This window comes from Vicia villosa, linkage group LG2, assembly GCF_029867415.1.
Source record: "Vicia villosa cultivar HV-30 ecotype Madison, WI linkage group LG2, Vvil1.0, whole genome shotgun sequence".
In the NCBI taxonomy this organism is placed as follows: domain Eukaryota; kingdom Viridiplantae; phylum Streptophyta; class Magnoliopsida; order Fabales; family Fabaceae; genus Vicia; species Vicia villosa.
The window spans coordinates 143105037-143127432 of record NC_081181.1 but is presented as its reverse complement, the minus strand read 5'-3'; the positions used below and the strand labels follow the sequence as shown (position 1 = coordinate 143127432).

General features: G+C 35.1%; 1 protein-coding gene across 1 annotated transcript; it reads left to right on the top strand.

Moving 5' to 3' along the window:
* On the top strand, positions 1-15250 carry LOC131652295 (branched-chain amino acid aminotransferase 2, chloroplastic-like). Its single transcript, XM_058922121.1, has 10 exons — positions 1-216; positions 301-374; positions 490-664; positions 1480-1656; positions 1738-1869; positions 7231-7329; positions 8056-8172; positions 9549-9644; positions 14660-14772; positions 14896-15250. Exons 1-10 carry the CDS (start codon positions 100-102, stop codon positions 15008-15010), a joined length of 1215 nt encoding a protein of 404 aa, XP_058778104.1. The 5' UTR covers positions 1-99; the 3' UTR covers positions 15011-15250.
* The last annotated feature ends 7146 nt before the right edge of the window (positions 15251-22396 follow it).

Sequence of the window (22396 nt, the reverse complement as noted above, 5' to 3'; positions counted from 1 at the left end):
AAAAGGATAAAACCAACCTAACACTAATTACTAGTTTCGCTGGTACGAACAAGAGAGTTTCAGAGTCGTCGTCATTGTTTGAGCAGATTGAAAAAAAAAATGGAAACGACCGCCGCACTCACCGGCATTCGATTGACTTCCTCGATCCACCCCTCCCGTCTTTCCTCCCCTTTTCTTTCCCCCGCATTTCCGCCCAATCGTTCTCTCTCCCTCAAGGTACTTCCATCTCCTTCCTCTCTAATTCCCTCCTCGCATTTTCTCTTCCCTAATTCCTAACCGTTTTTTCCTTCCCCTTCGCAGCTTCATAAGCAGTTTCCTTCGACTTCCCAAGCTTCTCTTCTCAGACCTTCCGCCTCTGTTTCTCCTACCTACAGGTTCTATATTCATTTTCATTTTTCTGAACTGTTTGTTATGATTTGATTAATTGATTTTTTTTTTTTTTGCTTTGTCACGTTTTTTTGATTTTGTTGATGGTTTTGGATTGTGTAGTGAGGCGATTGAGTTGGCTGATGTAGATTGGGATAATCTTGGATTTGGTCTTCAACCTACTGATTATATGTATTTCACCAAATGTGATCAAGGTGGAACTTTTTCTAAGGGTGAATTGAAGCGTTTTGGGAACATTGAATTGAACCCTGCTGCTGGTGTTTTAAACTATGGGCAGGTTATATTATGAATATTGGATTCATGTTTTTGAATATTTGACTTGATGCAGTTGCTTTTGACTTTAATCCAGTTGTTTGTTGTTAAATATCGGTGCTATAGCGATATTGCTGAGTAGAATTACAACGAAATGCCAAGGTTTTAAACAATGGTTCCGAGGTCGGGGTTATGCTAAGGATGTTGCGATTTCGGCTGTTATGCATGTTGCGGTTGTTGCTGTGTGAATTGATCACAATGTTGTCCAAATCTTATTAGAACTATTTGTATTAACTGAAATTGAAAATTGTTTTATGTTATTATAAGATAAAATTATGTAATTTATGTTTAGATATGCATTAAATGTGATTTTCTGTCTATTTTTATGAACATCATTATGTGTTTTGTCACAGCTGTAACGGTGTTTTTCCATGGCTGTAACAGTGTTTTATCGCATCTGTAACAGCGTTTTGGTGTGATTTTTTTTTACTCTTTTGTTATGGGGAAAATGCTATCGTTACCATTATGCTATAGTCTTAATTGCAGTAGCAGACCTTTATTTAAAACCTTGCAAATTGTTATTGTTCTGCGATGCACTATATAGCACTGCTGCTTAGTGGAATTAAAACAAACTGCTACTTTTTGCTATTTTCTGCGATCTGCATTTATGAACACTGTCTTAATTGATAATTGGGTTTTGAATTTGGGCTGTTACATTTTGAAGAATTCTGACTTGTTTAATTAGAATTGAAATCGAATTTGTGTCCTTTATGTTTGGATTGAATTTTCTGTCTGTTTCTTTGATAAAGAATGTGTTTCTCTGGTTCACAATTATTGCAGGGGTTATTTGAAGGTTTGAAAGCCTACCGCAAAGAAGATGGGAATATACTCCTCTTTCGTCCGGAAGAGAATGCCTTACGGATGAAGATGGGTGCCGAGCGGATGTGCATGCCATCACCTAGCGTAGAACAGTTTGTGGAAGCTGTGAAAGACACTGTTTTAGCAAACAAACGCTGGGTACTATAAAACCTATAATTGCTTTAAGAAATCCAGAACTTTTGATATACATAAGCTTGATTAGGAGATTTTTGCTTTCAGATACCACCTCAGGGTAAGGGTTCCTTGTATATTAGACCTTTGCTAATGGGAAGTGGAGCTGTACTTGGGCTTGCACCTGCTCCAGAGTACACCTTTTTAATATATGTTTCACCTGTCGGGAACTACTTCAAGGTAATGTATCTGCATTGCTACATTGAGATATGAAATCTTCATTATGCTAGTTTATACAAATCTATCACTATTTTCTTTCACTTGTAAATAAGGAGCTTTGAAAGGCTTACTTGAAAATAGCCTTCAGATTTTCAAACTTGATTGTCTATTTAAAACCCGCCAATATGTTAAGCTCACAAACATTTACCTCATGTAAATATGTTATTTAAGAACCATATAATTTTATCTAAACATACTTTAGTACCATATCCAGCAGTGTTTTTTTCTAGTTTTTAAAAGTAACAACTTTATTGCTTCACGGCAACTCATGATTTTTACCCATTCCGTAATACAGATAAACTGATATATAAGCTAAAGGCGACTCATGAACTAAAGCAAGTGTAACAATTCACAACCCAAACATAACTGAATCACAAATTTGAAATTTAAATTAAGACAAATTGAATTAAGCTAAAGGCAACACATGAACCAAGGCAAGTGTAATAATTCACAAACTGTAACAATTCACAAATTTGAAATTGGAAAACAAAGCACAATAGGTGACTGGTTCACATATAAAACACAATGGGTTGTTGGTCCAAACGTTTAAACACTAGGTTCAAATTGAAATTTTGCAACAGATCGAAAGCGGAATTTTGGGTCGGAGTAGTGTAAACTAGATTCAAATTGAAATTTTGCAACAGATCGGAAGCGGAATTTTGGGTCGGAGTAGTGTAAACTAGATTCAAATTGAAATTTTGCAACAGAGCGATAGCAGGATTTTGGGTTGGAGTAGAGTAAACAGAAAGCTGGGTCCAAAATTGACGTGGAGTTCAATGCTTGGTTGGATATTTGATTGAAGTTGGGTTCACGATGATGTTTAAAACTGTGTTCATGACAGGAATCACAGGAATTGTGTTCTTTGTCATACTTTGATAGGATCAATTTAATATCTAAATAGGGAAATTAACAGAAACAGAATAATATAGGAAAAGACTGACTTTTATTTGAATTTCTCTAGAGTTCAAATGGGATCTAGGGTTACAAACAAAAGTAGTATGCTGTAGAAAATTGGCAGAAAGATAGAAAAAATAAAAGAGGCTCTTAGAGAGGCCTTGTCTCTCCCAAGTGGGATATCCACTACTAATTTCTGCGTACCCTAACCACCAGCAGCTCCAATCATTTATTCTGATTCCTAGGACCCTTCCTCCACTCACAGGCTGCCAGCTGTGAGCCAGCTGTAATAACCAATGTGCAGCAAAACTAACAATTATCATGTTCTCTCTCCTTCCTTTTTTGTCTTTTCCTTACATAAAAATTGCCATATCTACCAATTCTCCCCCCTTCAAAACTCTCCTTGACCTCAAGGAGAATGTTTGGAAATTCTGCTCCTATCTTGTTTCTTAATTCCCACGAATTTTCGACGTCGGGCAGGTTCTTCCATTTTACCAAAACCTCTATCTCTCCCTGCTCATTTCTCCTAGAAACTATCATCTTCTCGGGAGGAGGTTCTAAGTGCCACTCCTCATTCATACAAGCTGGCAGGGGCTGTGATTCCAGAGAAGATGAGACAGTTTTCTTCAAAAAAGAAGCATGGAGAACTGGGTGTGCCCTAGTGTCTTCAGGTAGCTTCAGTTTATAAGCTACTGCCCCTATCCTTTGCAACATTCCATAAGGGCCATAGTACCTAGGGCTAAGTTTTTGATTCACTCTCATAGCCAACTTCTTCATCTTATAAGGTTGTATCTTCAAGGACACCTTTTCTCCTACTTCATACTCAACCTCCCTTCTATGCTTATTGGCCTGGCGTCTCATCACATCTAGAGCTCTAAGCAACTGATCTTGTAACTCCCTCAGCATAACATTTCTTGCAGCTGTCAATTTGTTAAATTCATCCACAGCATAAAAAGGTGTGTCTCCTCTTATTAACACAGGTGGTGCCCTACCATATAAGGCCTCAAAAGGTGCAGTCGTCAAAAAGGCATGGTAATTGGTATGATACCAATATTCAGCCCAAGCTAGCCATTTAGGCCATTGTTTAGGCTTCAGACCAGTTACCCATCTCAAATAGGTTTCTAAACACCTATCCACCACTTTAGTCTGCCCATTAGATTGGGGGTGATAGGCACTGCTGTACTTCAACTTACTGCCTGCTAGTTTGAACAGATCAGCCCAGAAATTGCTTAGGAATACCTTGTCCCTGTCAGAAATAATGGAATAGGGAAAACCATGTAATCTGACCACTTCTTGAATGAATAATTCAGCAATTCTCTTGGCTGTGTAGGGATGACTGACTGGGAGAAAATGAACATATTTTCTCAGCCTATCCACTACTACCATCACAGTAGCTACCCCTTGAACCTTAGGTAACCCTCCAATATAATCAGTGTAGAATCTCCATCCTCCACCCTTCTTTTTGACCAACAAAACCGGGCTAGAAAAGGGACTGGTGATGTGTCGGATGATCTCAGCTTGGAGCATGACTCCCACTATCTTCTCAATTTTATTTTGTTGATAGAAGGGATACCTATATGGTATGAAATTTGGTATTGCAGCCTCAGCTTGGAGCCTAATGCCAGGGTCATATTCCCTCATAAGAGGCAATTCTGTAACCAAATATAACACCTCTTCAAAGGAATTTAACACTTCCTCCCCTATTTTTTCTTCAGGTGGGTCCACAGCTGTGTGATTCTCCAAGGGTTGTAAATAAAAACCCATGTCTTCATCATTTAGTGCCTTGATCATGCTACCTTGCATTTGAAACTTCAGTCCTTCACAAATCCCTTGATTTGTGACTTTTTCTCCATTTCCCACTTCAATGACATAAGTGGGGGTGTCCACTACCTTAAACCTCAACTGTTCCACTAACCTTGAGTTAATAAAGTTGTTGGTTGCCCTTGAATCAATCAAGGTCACCAACTTCTTATCCTCCACTGTCACCCATACCTTGAAAGATTTTATTTGAAGTGAATCCCTCCCTACTTTGCATGGATAGCTGCATAGTTTTCAACTCTTCAACCACTTTCTCAATCTTTTCTTGTTGAAATTCCACCTCCCTTTCCTTTTCATCTTCATCACTGCTATTGGCACACAATTTTAAACTCATATGCTTGAATTTACAAATGTGCTCTCTATTCCCTTTGTCCCCACATTTAAAACAAAATCCCTTCTTACTGCCTTCCTCCCGTTCTGCAGGGTTCTGTCCCCTACCCTTAGATTTCTCATTTCCTCCATTATTGGTCCTTTCTTCCTCCTTCCTATATCCCCCAAAATCTCCAGGATCCTTGATTCTTAGAGTTCCCCCTTTGTCTCTCCATGAACTGCTTTTCTTATTGAACACCTCATCTTTTTCCTCCTTCACTCCCTTCAAAAAAATGGAATCTGACATAACTCTCTCCTCCCTTCTCAATGGAGCCACCATCATCTCAAACTCTTCCATGTACTCCACCACTGTACCCTTCTTCCCCAAACTCAACAAAGGTCCCATCGGATTATGTAAGGGTCTCGGTTGAAACCTTTTCATAACAGCTACCTTAAATTCTTCCCACGTCCTTAGTGGTGTCTGCTCCTCCCACCAGTGATACCAATTTAAGGCCTTGTCTTTCATCGCCAACACCACCGTATCCAATTTGTCACGAACTCTTACCCCATTCAGCTGAAAATACCTCTCAACGCGTACGAGCCAACCATACGCATCTTCTCCCTTAAAAATTGGGATCTCTAACCTTCGTCTGTTTCCGAAAAAACCGGATCCACTTCCACCACCATGACGACAATGTCGTGGTTGCGATTCTCGCGAAATCGTACTGCCATTGCTTCCTTCATCCTCTCCGTCGTCCTCGTAACTCCGCCCACGTGGTCTACCATGTCGCCTTTGATTCCGAGCAGGTTGCTCTCGAATCAACTGCCTAATCTGCTCCACTGTGACCTGCGGTCGTGTTTGTTGCTCTACAATCAGTTGACGAATTTGTTCCATAGTTCCTTCAAAATTGTTCATCCTCTCTTCAATCGTGTCAACTCTGTTTTCCATGATGCTTCTAGGAATGACCATTCACTGTGTAATGAAACCAAGGCTCTAGATACCAAATTGATAGGATCAATTTAATATCTAAATAGGGAAATTAACAGAAACAGAATAATATAGGAAAAGACTGACTTTTATTTGAATTTCTCTAGAGTTCAAATGGGATCTAGGGTTACAAACAAAAGTAGTATGCTGTAGAAAATTGGCAGAAAGATAGAAAAAATAAAAGAGGCTCTTAGAGAGGCCTTGTCTCTCCCAAGTGGGATATCCACTACTAATTTCTGCGTACCCTAACCACCAGCAGCTCCAATCATTTATTCTGATTCCTAGGACCCTTCCTCCACTCACAGGCTGCCAGCTGTGAGCCAGCTGTAATAACCAATGTGCAGCAAAACTAACAATTATCATGTTCTCTCTCCTTCCTTTTTTGTCTTTTCCTTACATAAAAATTGCCATATCTACCATACTTGGACACTGGATTTGCAGATAATTTTATACTATGGGCATTTTATGGTTTCGTAGCAACACAATAGCTTTGTTATGTCAGTTTGGGTAATTTTGTTGTAGATATTAGATCTCCTTTTAGATTTGTCAACTTGCAGCTAGGCTTGTGATTTTGTATGTTTGACTATGCTCGAGTCCACTCCTACGGAGAAATGAGTTTGCATGTGTGTTAACTGTTAACCCAATTATGTTACCTAGAATCTTAAACTTGTACAGTTCCTGTGTTCATTCACAAGTTTCACATCGATGAATAGCTTAGAGCTAGGGACTTTCTGAATATTATGAGGACTAGTAGCATCATTGTTAGTGATACCATGTTAGTGATGTGAACTTTCTCATTGATTCAATGATCATCATAATCAACTAAATGAAAATATTGCACACATACGCACATATAACTATGAATTATGGACTATGACTACCAATTGTCGTAATTCCTCTAACCAACTGTAGCAGTGTTAAAGCTGACTTTAGCCGGATTAATAATGTTAACTACCTATTCTCACTATCACTTGTGATAAATGTTAACAGAAATTTAATATTTATGCCTTTTGTGTTGGGGACTGAATGGTTTGAACTTTGAGTTTGAAAGTATGAGGGAAACTCGTTGAAGCATTTAGGGGTTTATATTCTTGAGTTTTTCGTCTTGGTAGACTCTATTAGCTACATCTAAATGAGGTGTACTCATTACATAACCCATTTTTGACTTTTAACTACACCTTAGAATTATCAGTCTGATGTTGTCATAATAATTTTATTATGAACATAACCAATCATGCTCATCTCTTTCTAATACTTTTTTAAGGTTGCAATTTATCTTTTCAAAAGTTTATGGCTTATCGTTTTAACCGCAGGAAGGTTTGTCTCCAATCAATCTGATTGTGGAGAATGATCTACATCGTGCAACTCCTGGTGGTACTGGAGGTGTGAAGACCATTGGAAACTATGCTGCGGTAAGCCAGATTGCATCCCCTTCTCATTTTCAGTTTGTTTGTCCTCTGACGTGGTTGTAGATGTTCTCCATGGTTGCCTTGAATTTAAATAATATCTCATCCAGTATTTTTTATTTTTATAAGCAATAATTGGGTTTATTCTCGTGGTCCTTAGTAATAAGAAACATGACCTCTTTTCAAGTTTATTAATTTTAATATTCCTTTTATACCCTTATTTATTGTAATTTCTGATGCACATGGGTTTATTCAACCATTAATGGATTTAATAGTATGGGTAATTTTAGAATAAAATTAAATTTAACATACTATTAATTAAAATCAAGTGATTTAAAGGCATTTCATTTGTCTTGTTGAATTGATAGTTTGTTTCTTGCAAAGAGAACTTGTGGTAGTAGCAATTTCGGTTTGAAGATTTTCCTATTTTCTATTTATTTCAATTAGCAGTATGTTTTCAACTAAACCAGCAAAATTGCTTTCTTGTACTCGGCTAAATGAGCATATGGATGAAAATTGAGAATTTTCTTGTGCCACATTAATTTTTCTTCCTCTTGTACAATTATTATATTTTTTATTGACAGAACTGACCATTACGACATATTCAGAGGTGGCTTGAGTTTTCTGTTTGGTTTTTTAACTATCATTTCATGACACTGGCATACCTTTTTATTTTTATTTTTAAGATACTGACTTTCTCTCACTCTGTGCATATGTGATTATTCTTCTTAGGTTCTTAAGGCACAATCTGCAGCCAAAGCTAAAGGCTACTCTGATGTTTTGTACCTTGACTGTGTGCACAAAAGATACTTGGAGGAGGTTTCTTCCTGCAATATATTTGTTGTTAAGGTATTATATTTAATGAACCAGTTTAAATTTACAACTGTGATTATGTTTTTGGTCATCGTTTATATGCTTGATTATTACACTACATTTACTGTTTTGCACATATGGTTTTATTTTCCACCACCTCATTTCTCTTGCAATACAGACAAAAATTGACTTAATCAGACTCTTCATGCAAGTTAGTGTCCGAGCTATTTTTTCTATCATTTTCCAGAGTTAGCTCCTTCACCTGATCTTTTGGTAAAATCGGCACGGCATCCTCTTGGCCCATAATGCTGCCTGCCTTATACGGTTATACCAATTCGTACATAGACTTCTCTCTGTAGTCCTTACAAATAAATTATTTTTTTTCTCTTTCTTTTTCTGATTTCTATAAATTCTTCTTTCCGTTGGCAATATTAGGTTTTTCCGTTTTAACAAAAAGTCTCCCTATTAAGACAAGTTAAATTTTTTTTGGTATTCTTTTAGCTACACTTGCAAAATCAGTACGGCATCTTCTTGGCCCATAATGCTCCCTTATACGGTTATACCAATTCTTACATAAACTTCTATCTGTGGTCTTTAGAAATAAATTATTTTTTCTCTCTTTCTTTCTTTTTCCGGTTTCTATAAATTCTTTTTTCTGCTGGCAATATTAGGTTGTTCTATTTGAACAAAAACTCTCCCTGATTAAGACAATCTCAATTTTTTTGGGTACTCTTTTAGCTACACTTGCAAAATCAGTACGACATGCTCTTGGTCCATAATGCTCCCTTTTACGGTTATACCAATTTATACATACACTTCTCTCTGTGGTCCTTACAAATGAATTATTTTTTCTCTCTTTCTTTTTTCGATTTCTATAAACTCTTCTTTATGTTGGCAATATTAGGTTGTTCCATTTAAACAAAATTCTCCCTGATTAAGACTAGTTCTTAAACTTTGTTGTCGGTCTATCCTGACAAAAAATAGTAGCCTGACTAGATGTGATAGAAATAGCAGTCTTGTATAAGAATATATATGACAGCACCAGTAATAATTTATAGCAGCTTTGTACAAAAGTTAAAAACAAACTTAAGTATATTACTTGCAATGTATTTTCTGAAAATAGCGCTTATTATAATAATGTGTTTGGAAAAAATATAGAGCATATATTGAGAAAAAGCTAAGTCTCGCATTGAAAATAGTTAAAGTCTGAAAAGAGTCTAATGTTTGGCTCTTTCACACTAAACTGAATAGGTTTGTTAATCTGGCATCTTTCGTATAGATTATGAAGTTTCTAAATTTTGTATTCTCGCATGTTTTATGGTCTAGCTTAGCTTCACTGTTGCTATTGTTTTGAAATACTATTCCATTAGAATTTACTGCATTGTGCTGTCCTGATTTCCATATGCTTTCAGGGTAACATTATTTCAACTCCATCTATCAAAGGGACTATCCTGCCTGGCATTACTCGAAAGAGTATAATTGACGTTGCTCAAAGCCAAGGTTTCCAGGTACTAGATTTTTAATCAACGATGAATATTGTCTTGTCTCTGATATCTAACTTTTTCCAAAAAAATGTTTTTCAAATTAAATCTGAAAAAAAGAATTAAACAGTGTTTTTATCTTTTTGATCCCTAGGCATTAGTAATAAATGTCAAGTGTGGTTGGAAAATCTAGGCAATATTTGCATCTTAGGAGGCAACGAGGAATGTTTTATAAAAGTAAATTTACAAAGAAGAATCTCATCAGCCGTTGACTCTTTTTCCATCAGTCCCTCAACAAGGATTTTAATTTGTTTGACATGATCTCTGATAGGACCCAAATAGAGAGGGGAGTGCTGAGCTGGAAAGTTAGTTTGAGAGAGTGAAAATGCACGTTACAAGGGTGAGAGGGAAAAATAAGGCAATTAGTCTTTTGTGGATAGTTTTTGGCTTCGAGCTTGTGTAGAAGGAATTCCAAAATTCCCGAGGATACTTTGTTTTGGGTTAAAGGAGAGATCTGTTTGTGATACATTTTTCGATCAATAATAAATTTTCTTCTCTTTTATTTGGGTTCCAATCAATTGGTCCGACTTGTCGGGCCCAATCGGGGAAAGGAAACCAGTCTTACCGGAGGTAGATGAGATGTGGGTTAAGAAGGTACATTTTCTGGATTTTATGGGAACATATCTTATTGCATGGATCGAGAGGGATGAATAGTTCTTTGAGGAGAATGGAATTTACCTATGTGATCCATGGTTGTCAAAATCGGGATTTTACTAAAGATCATTGAGGTATGAAAAAGGCGTGAATCGTAAGATCGTAAATCGGATCGTAAGATCTCACCAAATAAACAGAATTATACAAATAACTGAAAAAAAATAACATCAACATAATTTTAACCACATCCGAAATTCCAAGTCATAAACCACATCCGAAATTCCAAGTCATAAACCACATCCAAAGTTCGAAATCATAAACCCTAGACATAAACTAAAATTTAAGATAAACATAAACTTCAATTTAACAAATCATTCAAGGCATCTTGAGCAAGTCCAACATTCAAATCATCTTCATCTCCTCCATCATCTTCATCTTCAAGGTTGTGAATCTCCAAATCATCTTGATTGCCAATTCCATTCTCTCCATCATTTTGATTGCCAACTTCCAAATCTCCACTTTCAATTGTGAAATCCAAAATATCATCATCTGAACCTTGATCATTATCCACGATCCACTCATCATCCGATTCAATGTCATCAATGCTATATTCTATCACCTTTATTGTTTTCTTCTTCTTTGCTAACTTTGAATTTGTCATTACAAACACAACATCATTCATTATTTTTTGCTTCAAGCGGTTTCTTCTCTTTGTATGGACCTTTTCAATGGCACTCCAATTTCTTTCACATCCCGATGAGCTACAAGTTAAGTTAAAGACACGAATTGCAAACTTTTGTAGCTCGGGATGCTCGTTCCCATATGACTCCACCACTGTGCCGGAGTTTTATTTTTAAGCGCCGCCAAAAGTTTGCATTCGTGTCCTTAGCTTAACTTGTAGCTCATCGGGATGTGAAAGAAATTGGAGTGCCTTTGAAATGGTCCATACAAAGAGAAGAAACCGCTTGAAGCAAGACAAAATGAATGATGTTGTGTTTGTAATGACAAATTCAAAGTTGGCAAAGAAGAAGAAAACAAGAAAGGTGATAGAATATAGCATTGATGACATTGAATCGAATGATGAGTGGATCGTGGACAATGATCAAGGTTCATTAGATGATGATATTTTGGATTTCACAATTGAAAGTGGAGATTTGGAAGTTGGCAATCAAAATGATGAAGAGAATGGAATTGACAATCAAGATGATTTGGAGGTTCACAACCTTGAAGATGCAAATGATAGAGGTGATGAAGATGATTTGGATGTTGGACTTCTCAATATGCGTTGAATGATTTGTTAAATTGAAGTTTATGTTTAGGGTTTATGATTTGGAATTTTGGATGTGGTTTATTATTAATTAAAAAAGATTATGTTAATGTTATCTTTTTTAGTTATTTATATAATTTTGTTTATTTGGTGAGATCTTACATTCCAATTTACAATCTTACTATTCTCACTTTTTTCACACTCCAACGATCTTTAGAGATCCCGATTTTGACAACCATGCCAAGGAAAACAGAAGCGATAGAAACAAGAGTCGGACCATGCTAGATGAGAAGTTGACTATTGTTCTGCAGTAACTCGTTCTTGGTCCTTGAGGATCCCGTTCAACCTTGTGCATCGCCGGAATTGAAAGATTAGAAAGTGCACACAAAACTAACTGGGATCTCAATTATAGGAGAAACAGCAACACAAGAACTGCCAGTGAAGCTGCCAAAGGATTATTTACGTGATTTGGCTCCATCTCTGCTGGCACTACCACACTTTGGTCTGCATGCGGAAGCAACCCAAATTGCAGGAAGTCTGACACCGCTTCCAACACCACCTGTGACTCCTCCTGAGCCTGAACCATCATACGTCAGTCCATCTATGACATCCATGGGTCGTCGTTGGCAAAAGCATTATGAATGAGTGCAATTGGAGAATCAGTTCTCTCACTGGTTTCGACCAGTCTACCACCATGCTGACAAAATCGTGCTTACTCTTCCATATTCTGATTCATCAATTTTTGAACCCCTCGCGACAACCACAAAGTTCTTGCTGTCCAAACTTTAAAGAATGTGGGCAACTGAGTCACCAGAGCTACCACAAATTGTGCCTCCAAAGCCACCACAACTCAAGCCACCAGATGATATCCCCCCATACAAAAACGATTGAGTTCATCAATGACTATAAAAATCTGGATTTCGTGCACATCCAAGAGAGTTTCAGGTTAGTACAGTTATTGTTGGAAAGAATCTAGGAGAAATAGGAGTAAAATGGGTAATTTCTAAGCTCATACCTAATGGGCCAGGCCCAACCTCATCTTGGTTATGTAGTCAATGAAGGAGAGTTAGAAGAGTTGTTATGAAAACAGAGAAGGGGAGAGTAGTCTCATAATGAAACATTCAACATCTATTTAAATAGTGAGTTCAAGCGTTTGGGCGAGAAATTGCTTGGTTGTCAAGTTCACCTTGAGATAGATTGAAACATATGAGGGAGTACCAAAAAGTAGTTATACTTTCTGCATGTGCTTCCTTTTTGTGCATTTGCTGTTAGAGGCATGTTTAGTGGCTTAGTGTGAAATTGGAAGTGTATGCTCATGATATGGAGGTTATTGCAATTGTTAACACATATTCCAAGTGGTAAATGGGGTCATGCTTTTGTGGTTTTTCATGAAAGGGGTGGGTAGAACTTTATTGATTACTGTTAAGAAGTGTGGTTGGGCCTAACTTAACCCTACAAAACCGGCTTGTAAGGTGAGGATTGCCCCCACTTACAAGGACATGTTCATACCATATATTGTCCGATGTGAGACTCTTAACACACCCCCTCACGCCCAGGACTAGATAACTGGAGCGTGGAAATAAATGGTGGGTGACCCGATAGCGGAAACCATAGAAGGTGGCCGGATCTTAAACCAGGCTTTGATACCATGTTAAGAAATGTGGTTGGGCCTAACTCATCCCTACAAAACCGGCTTGTAGGATGAGGATTGCCCCCACTTATAAGGACATGTTCAGGCCATATATTGTCCGACGTGGGACTCTTAACAATTACCTTTGAATGTGGGTTTCATGTTGGAGGTACAGAGTGAGAGCCCGTTGATTCAGCAATTTGGAGTTTCAAGTATGTGTGGAAGTTTTTAAATACTTCAAGAAAATTAGGTTTAATTTTGGTTACTCTGTTAACCCAGTAGGTTTGCATTCATGTATTAAGAATACTGCAACAGCACCAAGAACAAATATTTTTACATCAGTTAGTTCTTACTTCTGTGGCTTCTTTCTGATCTTTGAGGGGGGGATTTAGTTGCCTTTCAATTGTAATGGAATTTTGGAATGGGCTTTATGCAGTTGCCTTTATGTCTGGACAACTGAAATCATGTGAAGCTGCAGTAAGATTGCCATACTTACAAGTTTGACTAGAAACAAGGCAATCTCAACACTGATGTCTATGAAAAGAGAGATTTTCGCAATGAAGGATATATAGTCAGGGGTGTTGTCAGGCTGTTGAGAATTGCTTAAGAGAGATTTGATATATTGTATATGATATATTGTATATATGTGATGTATTGGATATATTGAATGAATCTTTGGTAATTGCCTTGGTTGAGATGCTTATGGAATGTTTCTTGGGCTCGTGTGCTTGTTCAATTCATAACAAAATCAGTTGACCTTGTATTTTAGAAGGCAATGGTAGGGATGTATGGAAAGAATGGAGAGTAGAGTTTGTTTTTGAAAGATTGTCTTTGCATTCCTCGGTTTTGACCAAACAATGGGATCTAGGGAATCCTACGTTCATACGGTAATTATTTATTATGAATACTGCTGGAGAAATTTCCCCACTCTATGCAGTCAGCTTACTTTTGTAAATGAAAGAGGAAAGATTTAGGTAATACGAACTGATGTTAGATACCACAAGCTAGACGCAATTACAAGACCATTGCAAGTCAACGAGTTGAGATTACTTTATGATGACGACAAGCATGGATGGCATTCAAGGTCTTGGAAATCCAATGACAAGAGAAAGTTCTAAGAAGGTGAAAGACGCTTCAGAAAACTAAATAGCCACATTACTTGAATCAAATCACGGTATTAAAGAATTGAAGCCCAAGTTAGTAAAATTTTCAATCCAAATTGAAGAAATTAAAGAGTGATCTTTGCATCTATTTGTAATCAATTTTTTTTGTTAATTTTAGTTTTAGTAGTGGAAAATCAGATTTTGAAAATCTTCTTACTGTTCTATTGGTTTTAGGCCCAAGTAAGCAACAGGTTTTGAAAATCAGATTTTCACAAATTAAGGAGTGATGTTTTCATTTTTGTATTCACGCTACAATTCACTTTGCTTCTTGTTTCTATTGGTTTTAGTTTTAGGCCTAAGTAAGCAAAACATCATCTAATATATGCAGGTTGAGGAACGACTAGTGTCGGTGGATGAATTGGTAGATGCTGACGAGGTCTTCTGCACAGGAACAGCTGTGGTCGTATCACCTGTTGGCAGTGTTACCTATCTTGGCAAGAAGTATGTTATAGTAATTACAGAAGACAATTTGTACTTGCTGTATTAACAAACGACTCCATTAATTTGTATACAGTAATTTTGAAATAATGATTGACATTTTTATATTATTCAATATTTTTGCAGGGTATCTTATGGAGATGGCATTGGAAAGGTTTCACAGCAACTTTATAATGTCCTTACCAGTCTACAGATGGGTCTTGCGGAGGATACCTTGAATTGGACTGTTGAGCTGAGATAAGAACACTAAGACTAGCCTTCACTGCATCTTTTGCTGAAATCTTTTTCTTGAATTTTGAGGTTATGTAGATATACTGTGGAGTTTGTATTGCTATTTATTGAATAAACTATAGCAAGCAGCACGTAAAAAAGATAATTCTGCATGTTTATTTACATTCTAGTAGCGGTAATTGAGTAGCCTTGAGATTTGATGAGATTATATGAAATTTAATTTTAATGTTCTTTGCGTTGATTATCCAAATTACTATTTGCAAATTGCAATAGATAAAAAAGTCAGATTTTTGAAAATGTATTGCTAATGATCACATTGTCGTAATGGTAGCCGACATTTGGTGGTCTTTTTTTTCTTTCTATAAGTAGCTGTCTAGCTCTTTGTTCCATGAATGAATTGTGGTTACTGTAAGCTTCACACTATTCACTAGAAGATGTTATTTAAGCTACTTTGCTTTGGACTTCCATAGGAAGAATGGTGTAAAGTTTGTGCAAGTTTACACCTTCATTTGTAATAATGTTTTTGATTTGAAGATCAACATCATGAATTTTGAGAAAAGGTACCATGTGGTAAGGCGTCTTTCAAAAATTATATTTGATCCCTTTAAGCACTTATTAGAAAGAATAGTAGACAAAAACTAATTACTAGGATGAAGCATATCTCACAAGTTTCCCAATTAAGGCTTTTTGGGTTTAAAACCACCGGTTTAGTCTGGTTCGGGGGTCACCCTCCCGATCGTAGTTGTGGGGGATCGAACCGTGATCCTCCCTATCAAATTCAGCGCCAATCACCACTGAACCAACTAACGATTGGTCAATTAAGGCAACATTTTGATTCCTAACAATTTGCACCCCAAGACCTCCACATTAATTTCATTTAGAACTAGTAACTACTTCATGAATGATTAAATTAAAATTGATTATTTATTGGTTTAATTAAAAAAAGAAAGATAATTGCATGTAAATGAATAACAAAAAGTAACATAAGAAATGAATTAACATGGATGAATTTTATATACATGACATTTGACAGTTGTTTGTTAAATTTACATCAAGTTTGAACCAAATTTTGTCTCCTGCTATAAATATATTGGATTCACATAATTCGCCTCATTCGCATGCCAATTTCGTTTTGTACAGATATTCAATGTTCAATAAAGTAAGCAATTTTTTTTTTGTCGTTATCACCACACAGAAAAACAGCGATAATCATGTTCTTTTAATATTTTTTTTTTGGGAAATGATATTCCTACATTTATTGGTGACACTTACACCGTAATTTATACGGTTTTGTAACTTTATCATATTTAATTATTATTATTTTTTCTTTCTGATACAAATAACTCATGTGCATAGGCTGTATTTTAGTTGGTGTAACTATACGGTGTTGAATTTTGGTGTAAAAATAGCAGCTCTCTTTTTTTTTTTTGGTTACGATCATGTTCTTTTAATATTGTTATAAAGTTTACATGTAATTGTTTGGATCAAATAAAATCAGATGGAATTGAGCGAAACATGATGAAATGCATTTAATTTCATTTTTATTATTTTTTCATTTTTGTACCCTCCGATTTAGACGAAATGTCAAAATTGTTCTATTCTATCATGAAATATTCAAATAATAAAAATAATTAGATTAAGACTCGCGCGACGTGCGTTTGTAAATTAATTAATTTATAATGTTTGAATTCACACATCTATTTTAATTTTGAAATACATAGTTGGAATAATAATTGTCTTGTTAAATTATTTAATTCTAAATAATTTTTTTTCCTTTGTTAAGTTTAAACTCATGAACTCTAATAGACAAGAGACATTGTATTTGATCTTTTGAATAATAAAAATAAATTTTGAAAAATGCTACATAAAACTATGTGGTAATGTGACACAAATAAAATTGAAGTGTTAACGTTTAGTATACGCTTCTATTTTAATATATTATATAAGGTAAATTCTTATCTACCTAACACAAAAAGTTGAGTAGAGTTACTTTTAGTGTAAAATACTTTAGAAACAATTAAAAAATATACTATTTAATAATTAATTAAATAAGATAAAATTAAATGATGCAATGTGATTGGTGGAATTACACCATCCAACTTTTTATGATGGATAGAGAAGTTATTCCCATTATATAAATAATTATGTTTATTTCGTTCCGCTCATTCTAGTCTACTCTATTCCTTTACCTCCCATTGGTATAATAGTATCCAAAGATAACGTTAGTTCCTTTACCTCCCATTGGTATAATAGTATCCAAAGATAACGTTAGTGAAAATATTGAAAAGTGAGTAATTTTATTTAATAAAAAATATCTTAAAAAAAGTGTTGAAAAGAGAGAGATAACATTGTTTTATCTCACTCAATAATAACTAACGAATCTCATGAACTCAAGTCAAAATAAAATCCAGACAATTAAGCATCTGTTTCCCATATACAAATTCTACATGACATTTGACAGGTGTCTATTGTACCGCAGAGTATGCCACTAGCAATGTGGATAGGATAGAATTTTGATTAATTTAACATTAAAAAAAACATGATTTTCCATTTGTCATCCTAAATAAATATGAAGTTTTTGTCTCATATCCCTTTGTCTTTTTGACCTCTGCTCCTTCTTCTCCATCTTCATTTTTACACTTTCTGACTCCCACAAAAGCAACCAGAAGAAGAAGAAAAAGTTAAAACCGCGTCCCTGACCCATGACAGCAACCTTTTTTCTTTTAACTAATGGATCCTCATATGACACACAAGAAGATTCATTGCCTTTTTTCTTTTTTCACTGAATGGACTAAAGCATTAAAACACCATTGCTTTGCTACAATCCCCTTATGTCATGCTTACATAATGATAATTTCACCTCTTTATACTGTTCTACCTTAGTTAAAAATATATTATGCACTTGCTTAACTTTAGTAGCACACTATTAGAAATATTCATAGATAGGAACTTCGTTGGATTCCACTCATTGAGACTTTATTAGTCTTTTCATGCATTTTGTTTAATTTTCAGTTTCACACTTGATCTTGCATGTTTGACTAACTTAATGCGTAGCAGTAGTAACAGATATTCTAGAAACTTAATTAAAGACAACAAGCAAGAAAAGAAACAGCAGAAATTGAATGAGTACAATATGATTATAAAGTTACTAGTTGATTGATTCAAGATGTTTTGAGCAGGTAGGAAGGCCCATAGCGAAAGATTTAAGAGTGACATCAAACAAGAAAATGTACGGAGCAAGTGATCTCTCGTTCCACCAAAGGTGGATAATTCCATCCTCTAGACGTGTCGATAGCTGTATGATTAAATTCAACGGCTACTTGCACAATGCGTCTTCTCTCACACAGATGGTTTTAACTGTTTACACTATATAATACTCTTTGGCTAAGATTGAATTGATCTAATCGATTAAATCAAAGTCCTAATCTATTAGATTACTAAAAAAATTCTCTCTAGCCATTTCCATAACTCCTAAGTCATCTGGCACAACTTCAAGATATATTTGAACAAGTTTTCTCTTGATAGAATATTTTTAAAAAAGATTTTAGTGTGTATGTGTGCGCTTATAGCTATATACTTTTACGAAAAAGCTCATTTGCTTTTACATAGGATCGCTCACTTACTAATTTAGGAGATTAACTCCTTCTACAAGCCTTTTGCCAAATATTATCTTCTGTGTTGACACTGCTTGAGATCTCTTGAGGTTTTATATAGATGCACTTTGTTTGCCTTTCTTGAATAGTCAAGTTCATTAAACCATACACTACACCAAATTTGAGTTTTGCCAGCACAACTACGAAAGCGCTTTTAGGCAAAAGCGCTGCTATAAGATTCGCTAAAAACAAATCTAAAAAAACAAGGAAAAAAAGCGCTGTTGTAGGGGAACATTAGAAAGCGCTTAAAAAAAGCGTTGGTAAAGGGCCCCCTTACGAAAGCGCTTTTGAAAAAGCGCTGGTAAAGGCCCCAATTTCAAAGCGCTTTTGAAAAAACGCTGGTAAAGTCCCCCATTTCAAAGCGCTTTTAAAAAGCGCTGGTAAAGGCCCCATTACAAACATAATTTATTATTTATCAGATTAACATAAATAAAAATAAATAAATAAAAGGAACATTAAACAAAAGAGGATTAGGGTTCGTGTGAGGCCACTGAGATGTTGAAACAAATCTCTTTCTCCTTCTTCAAACGGCGACGGCGCAACCTTCATCCCTTCGATTCAAATCAACGGCTACCATCTTCTCCCGTTTCTAGCGAAAGGTCCCCCAGCTCCCTCCGATGAGACCTTCTTCTCCGATCTCTCTTTCTCTGATGGCGAGCTCGCGACGGGTTTGGTGATGTTGGTGTTGAACCTTGTCGTTGAATCTTTGTTCGATTTGATGATGAAAGTTGTGTTGTTGAATGTTATTGTGTTGCTGGGTTCGTTGAAGACGAACAATGATGAACACGTTTTGATGATGATGAAAGTATTGTTGTTCAGAATATGAGAGTGTGTTGCGATTTGGTGATGATGAAAGTTCTATGCTGATATGATGCTGTAAGTTACGCGAATAAACTATTGATTCATTTTTTCCTCATTCTTTTGATTTCTTATCAATAAGTCATTTTATAATTTATTTATATACAACTATACATATTGAAAATTATGGAAAAATGTTACAAGGTGTACTGGATCCAATTCTTTGTGGGAGTCCATTAGTGAAGAAGAACATGTAATCTTCTTTTTCTTTGTTCTGCATCATCAATAGTAGTAGCAGTAGTGGAAGCAAAAGGAATTTCATGGCTTCAAACCATAGAATCTACAATTACCTGTGCCACTTGGAATCAATGAATCTTCCATCTGGTGCTGTCCACGTTCCATTTGAATTTTGAATATTGTCATTCTCGGCGATTCTCTCAATAATGAAGAGGACAATTTCGTTCTGACTAGGAAATCCCCCCCAAGCAACTCTTTAGTCCCCCCAGAACAGTATTTTCAAATATTTTATATAGAAATATGTGCTATTATTTTTCTTGCTTGTGTTCTTTCAGGTTTTCTATGGATTTTGCTTCAGTAGTTATCTATCTTAAAGACAGTTGCTACTGCCATCAATAATTCAGCTCAAAGAGGAATCTCTATAGGTGGGAATGTCATTTAATTGTTTACAGTTCCTACACTATAATCTCATCAATTATCTGTTCAATTCTGTATCTTATAAAAATCTCAAACATGAATGGGATGCACACACAAACACACAAGAGAGAGATCAGGATAGCCAATATCATGCACCTTTTCATAGTTCAGAATCAGTGGCAGTGAGTAAATTCTAGTTTACTAGTAGGAAGACAAGTCAATTACTTTTTTTTTTGAATAAAATGAGAATTTCCTTTTGACTTAAATGGTATTTCAGTGAACTTTGTAGCTCTCTTGTGACTGACTCTACTGAAGCGGTGAAACTCCTGAAGACACTTTTGGAAGGTGTTAAAATGACAGAGAAACAACTTTCAGAGGTAGAGTGTTCTATCTGTATAATTGAATAATCATAACCAATTTTGCGTCTAGTCTTTATTTTATTTGTTTTGCGGTTGAGGTTTTCTTTCTGATTCTGCTTTTAGCTATTGCAGCTATGTTTCTCATTTATTCATTGTGTGATTGCTGCTATTAGCAAGTTATCATTTATTTATAGATATATTTAATTTAATTTTTTATTTTTTAAAATAAATTGATTGTTTAATAAATAAATGTATTTGTCACAATAATGATTAATGTATCTGAAAATTTGCAAAACATAATATATTAAAGAACAAAATACAAAAGAGACTTATAATTATATATAAAAAGAGTAATAATTTTTATGTTATAAATAATGAATCATGAATGCCTATCCGATATAGCCATGCGTTAGCCATTAATTTTTTTTAATATATATATATATATATATATATATATATATATATATATATATATATATATATATATATATATATATATATATATATATATATATATATATATATATATATATATATATATATATATATATATATATATATATATATATATATATATATATATATATATATATATAATGAATCATGAATGCCTATCCGATATAGCCATGCGTTAGTCATAATTTTTTTTAATATATATATATATATATATATATATATATATATATATATATATATATATATATATATATATATATATATATATATATATATATATATATATATATATATATATATATATATATATTAAGCATTAATTAAATTTTCCTCTAACATTATATAAAAATTTAGTTAAAATAATTAATATATTTCTTTAATATGTATCTTCGTTGTATCGAAGCGTATCAACGTATTAATTACATAACAAATACGATAATATAGATTTCAACAATTTCGGCTTATTATATTGGTTATAAAATTTCGCCCCCACGAACTAAAATTTCTGGCTCCGTCCCTGTTCACAATATACTTTGTCTTTTGAAGTATGATTCTTATTGGTGTAGTTTTAAATCATCATCTGTGACAAAGATTGATATGATATGCTGAAGTATCTTGATTTCTTCTTTGAATTTGGTGTTCTGGTTTTATGCAGGGGTAATTCATGATTGGTGTAGCAGGGCATTGGTTGAATTGAGATATGACTAAGCTTGAAGTGAGGATATGCAAGATGGAATCAAAAGGTTTTATTGAACATGGCTTGGAATGATGAGAATGATGTTGGAACTTGTAGAATAGGTGGGATTGGTTTAGTTGTTTAGGGATGATTTTCTTATTGTGATAATGTAACGTGAATTGGTTTAATTGTTTTGGTCATGTTAGAAATATGTGAATCGGTGTATATATATATATATTGGATTAATTACAATGGTATATAATGTAATGGTATAATTTTTAATGCCCTTTGGTATATAATCGAATTCGCTTCTTTGTTGAAATAATGAAATTACTGAAATAATGGGATTATGATTGTTTATGGGATAACAATGGTAAATTACAGGTTCATGAAATAATGCGCCAAAAATGCAGGTTTAGAAATTATAAAAATAAGAGGTTTATTAAAAACACTAACGAAAGCGCTGCTATAGGGAGGTGAGCTACGAGAGCGCTTTTCTGGAAAAAGCGCTGCTATAGGGGAGCTACGAGAGCGCTTTTCTGGAACAAGCGCTGTTATAGGGGGGATACGAGAGCGCTTTTTCCAAAAAAGCGCTGCTATAGGGGGGCTACGAGAGTGCTTTTGGAGTTTCAAAAGCGCCGTCGTTACCTACGGCAGCGCTGGCTTTGGCAGCGCTTTTAAGCGCTCTAAAAGCCCAAAAAAAAACGCTTTAGAAGCCCTTGCACGTTGTAGTGATATCACTTGGATTTGTATCTTTAACTACTTAAGCACAAGGCTTGACTTATCATCAGTTGTCATTA